Raw genomic sequence first — 8,159 nt, 5'->3', positions numbered from 1 at the left:
CATATTTTGGTTAGTAGTTCAATTCGGATAACAATTGCAGTTAACTCGAGCCAGACAACAAACAAATGCAGAACAAATTGAAGCCCCCATGTTTCGGTAGGTCCCGTTGTGCCCCAGCACAAGGATAAAAGTGAGATAGTATATGATTGAGATTTATTGGCTTTAAACTGTGAGGCTCATCAAGGTCTCCCTGAGGTACGCATAGCATAGATTCCAATATCTATAGATAGAAACAAGTATTTTTTCATCTAAGTCTAATATTATCACAAGTATAGTAGGAAACATAGCTGGCAGAATTCATGCGTACATTACACATAATATATATTCCAACATCGATAGATAGAAACAAGTATTGTTTCATCTAAGTCTAATATTGAAATAGTTATATTACAGAACATAGCCGGTGGAATTCATGTGTACATTCTACAAAAATTTAACTATGTCCAATAACACCTGAAGCCAACAACACTGCATAAGACAGCATGGAATGGTTGAAGATCTCAGATAATTTCGCAAATTTGCTAATCATGTGCTTCCAGATCACCACCTGTGCTATAGCATTTCATCAATGTAATAGCACAATTTCTCCTTGCTCTGGATCCATTTTGGTTTCACAAAACAATGGTGCTGCATACACGATAATAACTGCTACATCAGCGGTGTGTTCCCGAACAGCGATATATGTGAGCTGACTCCTAATATGTCCGTTCTCTTCTTGTATTTGCATTAACCAGCGGTAGTTCAAATCCTTGACCACCAAATTAGCTGCATTCTCCATGTATCTGCTATAGCAACGGTGTGTCCCGCAACGGTGATATCCATAGACTTGACTCCAGAAATAGTCATAGGAACAAGGGAACCTTGGCCGGTTGTTTCACGCAGCAGTATAGTACACACTTACAATGCAAACGGATGTAAAATTAGTAGCCTGTATAAGACACACTGCAAGCTCTGTTTGAATAAAATGTAACCACTATATAGTATTGATGGAAATGGTACACTTAGAAGTATGGTCTACCGATTCGAAACTTTTGCAATAATGAGTCAGTATTTTATTCATCAGTTTCAGCAGCGTACCCAGGTAGGCAGCTAAAGTACTGGAACTGAACAGTTACTTTCATGCGGGAACACATGCACGCGATAACACAATCTTGAAATACTATTTTTTAAACAATTTGTGAAAGCCTCCACTTCTCATAATCACTGTATTTTATTTTGGAAACGAAAGCAACAAACATTTTAGCTTCAAAATGAACTGTAAAAACCAAAGAAGGAACTGAAAACATAATAAGGTATCCACACTTTTGAAGGCAAAGCACATAAAAGAGAAACAATTCTGAATCTCAAACCAGCAGCCTGAACTGATAATAGCGAGTTCACAAGCCCTGCTATTTTTCCAAACCTGTAGATGCTTTCAAAATACCTACATTTGAAATGGGGTAAGCCATGCTCTGCTACATGGCCCATGAACTAACAGTAACACTGTTGTTTTGTAAAGCTTGCTCCCTTCATGAATGCTTTTTATTTGTATTCCGGAAAAAAGAGGAGTAATATTTGTCTGACCAAGATAAGCATAACCAAACTATCTGAATTTTTGAAGGAAAAATCCAAAGATGGGAAACAATTATGAATTTATTCACTAAAGTAAAATATAATAATGAGTTCACCATCTTCGCAATTTGTTGGAAACAGGTAACAGAGCGCAATAAGTGACTTAAAATATTTATCTTCAGAGCAGAATTAGGTATACTACATTTCAGGTCCCACCAACTACTGTTAATAATGTATTGGTTTACAAATCCTGGTCAATTTTATAAAGAACAAAGTTTTTAACTTGTTGTTGCAAAAGAAACGATTAAAATAGCTTCCTGCCAAAACAGAAGAAACAGAAAGCATAAACAAACATCTGAACTTTTGAAGATAGAGCATAGTTTTGAAATAATAGCTTTCGAGCATCAAGAGTGTGAGCCGATATGGCGAAGCAAAGCAATATTGAGGACATCTGAGAACTAAAATAGAAACCAAGGAAGAAAGTATGCCACTTAATAACTGGTCTACCACAGTCTATGAAAACATGTCACGGACTTCCAGGCTGACCATTAGCATATTAAAAAAAAATCCCAGGCCCCGACATCAAAGATGCGACTTCTAACAAGAGAATACTAACCATCAACCAGATCAAGAAAAGTGATACAACCTGCCTTATGCATTGATTCACGATGTCCGTGCTTCTGTCATAATTGCCCATTCTCTTTTCTCTTTCATTTTTTCCTGTTTAACATAACCAGAGACATATCATGTGAAACATGTTACTATACCTTGATTGGCTTTTCAAGATACTGCAGCATAAGAAGATCAGAAATTATAGTAATATTCAGTTTCCCTTGGCAATTGTACGAGGTTATTTTATACACACGCAAAGCTGGCCATGTGTGACAAACATCTATATCCCGCAAACCAAAAATGAACTGGACCTTGGCTCCGACAGAACCAGTTTCATGATAAAACAATTAGTAAATGCTATCATTCAAATGGAGGAGATTGTAATTAACCACATGTACCATCCTCATTTTCAATCAATAAGGGAAGAAATTTTTTAGAGGTCAAATGCGTCGCCACGCAAAGCTGGACATGTGTAAACAATTGAGTTTTTCATTTCTACCAGAATTAATTGTAGAGTGTTTGTGGTAAAAAAAAAGCTGAGTGTTCCAGAAACTAACCACTCGTCTTCTTCCAGTGTCTACATAAACCTTGTTCCCGGCTAAAATGAAGGGGAGTTGCTTGGGATCTGATGAGCCAGCCTGAAAACAAAAATTAAAATTAGAACCAACCCGACTTTCTTGCCTCTAAATATGAAATATTGTATATCAGTGAGCACCAAACATGCGAAATATCAAATGCATAATATTTAATAACTAAGAGGGTTTGTCGCCCACTATAGAACTAAATTAGTCCTGTGACCAACCAGGTATTGTAAAATTGGCTGAGTTGCTGTTAGAACAATGTTAAGCACTTCTTTTTCCTGGATTATTTTTCTCGCGCATGTTCTGCAGCTGGAAAACCAAATGTACCATCAGTCTAGTCACAAAGCTATATCTATCGTACTAATTTCTTCAGGCTTGCAATGCGTACATTGAACCTGGAAGGGTCAAACACGGTTGGATGTTGTAGATGGTCAGATCATAGTGTATTGAGCTCGCGTCGACATTCACGTTCCAATCCTTATTCACATGTGGAATCCTGTTGTTACTTGTGTCCCTGTTAAATAGTAGCTTCCTACAAGGAGGAAGAATGAATCAGTAAAGTTTAGCTACCTGCAACCTGGCAGTCCATGAGCGCCACTCCTGGAAACAAATAATAATTTCTGGGGTGTTACGCTTCCTCCATGTGTGATAAAATAAAAACAGAGCGACAATGCTCGGAATTGATTCATATAATTAAAGCTGGCTGATCTTATCATATTTATTTTCTTTCTAAATAAAAACAGCAACTCAAGCTCTATAGTCCCCTTTTGTTCGCAGAAAAGCTAGTCAGGCAAAAGAAAAGTTAGTGATATATTCCCAAAACAGTAACCCAAGTAGTGCACAAAGTATATAATTGGGTATATAAATTGGTATGGTGAAATCTGGAAATTAACAAAGAATATAGTTGAGTTTCAGAGGGGTGCACGTGCTCTCACTTCACATGCCACAATAGATAAACATTTTTTTCTAGAAGGTATTAGAAGCCAAATATTCTATGAATAAAAAAATAAAGGTTAATCCAAATTTATGAGTATCCCGAAGGAGACAAGATGAACATTGTTAATATTTGGCTTAATTACTTGCAAATGCTTCCAAAACGAAAGTTGGAGAAGGGACCATAGCACACGCACCAGCAACGAATGCATTCCCTGGCCGAGTCCTCCTCAACCCAGGGGTCCTTGAATTCTCAAGATAGAGCTCTTCTATTCAGCAGCCGAAACGACACAGGGGTCAAGGCAATCTCAAGATCAATCACAGTCTGCCTTCTGTCACCGCCGTTGCAGGCCTACACCGACGCCTTGCTGCTAGACATAACATGAGCAATGGATATTATCACTATGAAATTTAAGAAGGGGGAGAAGAAAGATGCAAAACCACAAGAAAATGGCACTGGCCTAAATGATTAAGCACAAAGCTACAGATGTAGTAACCACCTTTTCTATAACAGGAGGATCACATGTAGGCCTTCTACTTAACAGTAGTTATTAAGAGTAGCCGTATAGTCTAAGCATACTAAGTACTTAAGGTGATCTGGGATCTGTTAATATTTTCTTTTATGCATTTGTAAGCAATTCATCAAGCACATCGATGTGTGGACCTCCGCCGCCCCATAGCCGCATCACACAACCCCTCACGAACAGCGGGAATCCCCATGACTTTTTGCTTGTCAATGCGCCATCTCATCAAGCTCGTCGATGCACCGTCGCGATCGCCATCGCTGATCTTGAGGATCTATTATGGCAGCAAAACCAGCATGTATATTAACACTGGAAAATTACTGAAGAAGGGATATCCGCTATTTTTTAGAAGAATAAAAGTGCAACAGAACAATTGATACAAAGGTATAGTCAAGCATACCCCAAACCCCACCTTCTTATGTGCCTATCTTGGCGTAATTGTCCATTTCATTGCGGACCCCTTGACAAAATTACGGTGAAGAGAGCTATATCTTACTTAATTTGTGGATGGTGCCTGAATAACCTCCAGCGCCAACTGAGCGCCAAAATGCTGCAGCTCACTACCCTGAAGTAGGACAACCTCGATCTGAACATTTTGAAGTCGGGTAATTAGGCCAACACATAAAACGAAAACCATTAAATGGGTTTAGAAACGTTGGTTAAAAAATGTGGGTAAAATTTACAATAAGGGTTAAATGGTAGTCTGAAATATATATTAAGATCTGCAGTTAACAGAAAGTGTCAAACCTTAATTTAGGTTATAGCTCGCAAGAAAATATCTAGGTGTGCGAGTGATAGGGAGGTAGTACCATGAACACTGACAAATATGCATATTATCACATATGCCAATAGTGGCCAACTGTACAACAAAAGAAATTTGCTAGCTTGAGTTGATCATAAGCAACTGAAAGCAAGTATATGTGCTATAAACAAGATCCAACAAGGATGAATAAGCAACTGAAAGCAAATTTACCTTCAGGCTCATCTGCACTGCGGAATCGACTCATGGACGGCGGCGAGCATAGGACGCGGCGACTTTGAGGGAGGGGATCTCTCCTGGGTGGTGAGGTGAGAGGTGCCGGCGAGTTGGCCTGGCCGGTGAAGAGGGAGGAGTAAACATGGTCACCTGGCCGATGGGGAGGAAGAAGCTGGCGCCGGCCGACATATCCATAGCGAGCAGAGCGAAGCATTAGCAGCCTAAATAAATAGGAAAATTTAGAAATAAGTAGCTGAACTTATATTGAAAATGAACAAATAAATTGGGCCAACCTAATTTTGGAAACAATACAGATCAGGTACATAACCATGTCAGTGGTGTCTATATACATGAAAAAGCACGCATTGTATGCATTTTAAACCCACTCAATAATAAGCACGAAGGTGTATACAAACGATTCTTCTATCCTAAATACCTTTGACATCAAGTAAATTCATTAGGTTCTCCGAGACCAAGGCACCAAACAAAATATACAGTGGTGTTGAGAAAATTAAACCTCAATAAGACAAAGCTACATAGAAGCGTTTATTGGAGTACATTATCTACATGCAGATGCCACATGGAAAGATATTCTGCTAGAATACATATCTGAATCTTTTACTGGCTAAACTAAGGAGATATGAGACATTGGTGTAGTGCAAAATGATCATATAACTCTAATTTCACTGTAACTACATCACGTGTTAAAGATAAAAAAAATGTCAGCAAAAAAGGTAGATTGGCAGAAGGCTAGACTTTTGCTTGCCATAAGTGTCCAGGTGCTCCAATTCCCTTCGCACCAGTGGCACAACTGATCTTAATAAGTAATAACTTCTTTGCACATGCTCAAGCCTCCCTCTCGCATGCTTACATAATGAAATCAATAATGTAAATGGGGTAACGGAATAAAGCTGAGCAGAGGAGCTCACGATTTTAACTAAAAACAATGCACAATAGAATTTGCATATGCATCGGAAAGGGGATAGAATGGGGGCCATCAAGCAACGTCGTCTGCCTCTGCTGCCAAGGAGCTCACGATTGAAAAGAGATTTAATGGAGGCTAGTAAGCGACTGCAAAGAAAATAGTCATATCCCCAAACTGTAGAAGAACAAAATACATGAGGCACACTTGTTTCTGTTGGAGTTAACCTTGTTGTATAGGCTTAGTCCCATGTTTATTTCAGATTGCATGATGTTGTTTTAGTAGCTGGCTATGTTCTAACTAGTTGCATACACGTGATCGTGGCATAGAGGCAGATTGGCAAGAGAGAGCAGCACATAGCGATAGAGATTGTGTTGCGCAGCGGCCAGATTGCAAGCCATAAGCAGAGTAGTTGCATGCACGCGTTGTTAGAATCAGTCAAGTATTAGTTAGTGGAGTCTACATGTTTGGATCAGGATGGCCAAGCTCGTGGCCGTTACGTTAGCTTCAGCCGTGTGCTGAACGTGCGCATATAGCTAGTGGTGAGTAGAAATCGGATCAGGCGTTGGCTTAGCCGAGTCTGCATGTTTCCCTTTATAAACATTTTGTATCCAGCTGAGTTCAGTTAAGAGAATAGAGAGAAAAGGCACAAGTGTGTGCGGTGCCACAAAAGTTCTCTGTGTGTTCTTCTTCCACTACATACGTGTGTATTGCGAGTCATCTTCAACCTCTAGCCAAAACTATCATTTGGTATCAGAGCCATTTCCGCTCGTGGTTCCTGTGTTGATGGCGGACGAAGCTGAGAAGGCCAAGGCAACAGAGCTGGAGAAGAAGATGGCGGAGGACCTGCGCACTCCACCAAGGGCGCAGCTCACTGACGGCGGTGGCAGCAGCGGCGGCGAGGTCCGCGTCGTCGAGCGCGTCGTCCGGCACAGCTCCGTGGTGGCGCCGCCTCTCGTGCTGACCCGCACGAACTACTCCGACTGGGTTCTTGTGACGCAGGTGCAGCTGCAGTCCAACGGATGGTGGACTGCGATCGAGCCGGGCGTCTGCGACTACTACACCGACCGCGAGGCTCTAGGCGTCATCCTCCGAGGTGTGCCGCCGGAGATGCTGCGCACGCTGGCGGTGAAGAGCACCGCGAAGGAGGCTTGGGACACCCTCAAAACCATGAGGTTGGGGTGCGAGCGCGTCCGTGAAGCAAGGGCGCAGACTCGCCGCACCGAGTTCGAGAACATCCGCTTCAAGGACGGCGAGAAGGTGGAGCAGTTCGCCATGCGCCTCACCGGCATCATGCATGACCTGGAGGTCCTCGGAGATGGCGTCACCGAGCTCAAGGCCGTGCAGAAATTCCTGCGCGTCGTGCCGAAGCGGTTCAAGCAGCTCGCCTACTCCATTCAGCAGCTGCTCGACCTCAAGACCATGACGGTTGAGGAGCTGGCTGGCCGGTTCTTGGCTGTCGAGGAGGAGCTCGACATGGAGGAAGAGGAGGGTGGCCAGCACGGTGGGACTCGCCTTCTCCTCACGGAGGAGGAGTGGCGTGCTCGCGACCGCAACGGCGGTGGCAAGAAGAGGGGCAACTTCGACATCCGCAAGGTGCGCTGCTACAACTGCCAAGACTATGGGCACTACGCGAGGGACTGCACCAAGCCAAGGAAAGAGGCGGCTCATCTTGCCGTCGCGGACGTCGATGAGCATCCGGCGCTCCTCTGAAGGTCCTCATGGAGTTTCAAAATAAAAGACAACAAGGTTAAGGGAATGATTGTTGGAGTTAACCTTGTTGTATAGGCTTAGTCCCATGTTTATTTCAGATTGCATGATGTTGTTTTAGTAGCTGGCTATGTTCTAACTAGTTGCATACACGTGATCGTGGCATAGAGGCAGATTGGCAAGAGAGAGCAGCACATAGCGATAGAGATTGTGTTGCGCAGCGGCCAGATTGCAAGCCATAAGCAGAGTAGTTGCATGCACGCGTTGTTAGAATCAGTCAAGTATTAGTTAGTGGAGTCTACATGTTTGGATCAGGATGGCCAAGCTCGTGGCCGTTACGTTAGCTTCAG

General features: G+C 42.4%; 1 protein-coding gene and 1 long non-coding RNA gene across 2 annotated transcripts; one reads left to right on the top strand and one right to left on the bottom strand.

Moving 5' to 3' along the window:
* Positions 1-340: 340 nt before the first annotated feature.
* Positions 341-4,289, bottom strand: LOC127313964 (uncharacterized). The gene is made up of 5 exons (XR_007859277.2): positions 3,875-4,289; positions 3,133-3,276; positions 2,966-3,053; positions 2,721-2,801; positions 341-2,271 (listed from the first exon to the last, which is right to left on the bottom strand). It is a non-coding gene; the product is annotated as an uncharacterized lncRNA (long non-coding RNA).
* A 2,596-nt stretch (positions 4,290-6,885) lies between these two features.
* LOC139833872 (uncharacterized) lies at positions 6,886-7,812 on the top strand. Its single transcript, XM_071824232.1, has one exon. The coding sequence runs from the start codon at positions 6,886-6,888 to the stop codon at positions 7,810-7,812; it is 927 nt and encodes a 308-aa protein (XP_071680333.1).
* Positions 7,813-8,159: the final 347 nt, after the last annotated feature.

Source organism: Lolium perenne, chromosome 7, assembly GCF_019359855.2.
Source record: "Lolium perenne isolate Kyuss_39 chromosome 7, Kyuss_2.0, whole genome shotgun sequence".
In the NCBI taxonomy this organism is placed as follows: Eukaryota; Viridiplantae; Streptophyta; class Magnoliopsida; order Poales; family Poaceae; genus Lolium; species Lolium perenne.
This window is presented reverse-complemented; position numbering and strand designations above follow the sequence as displayed.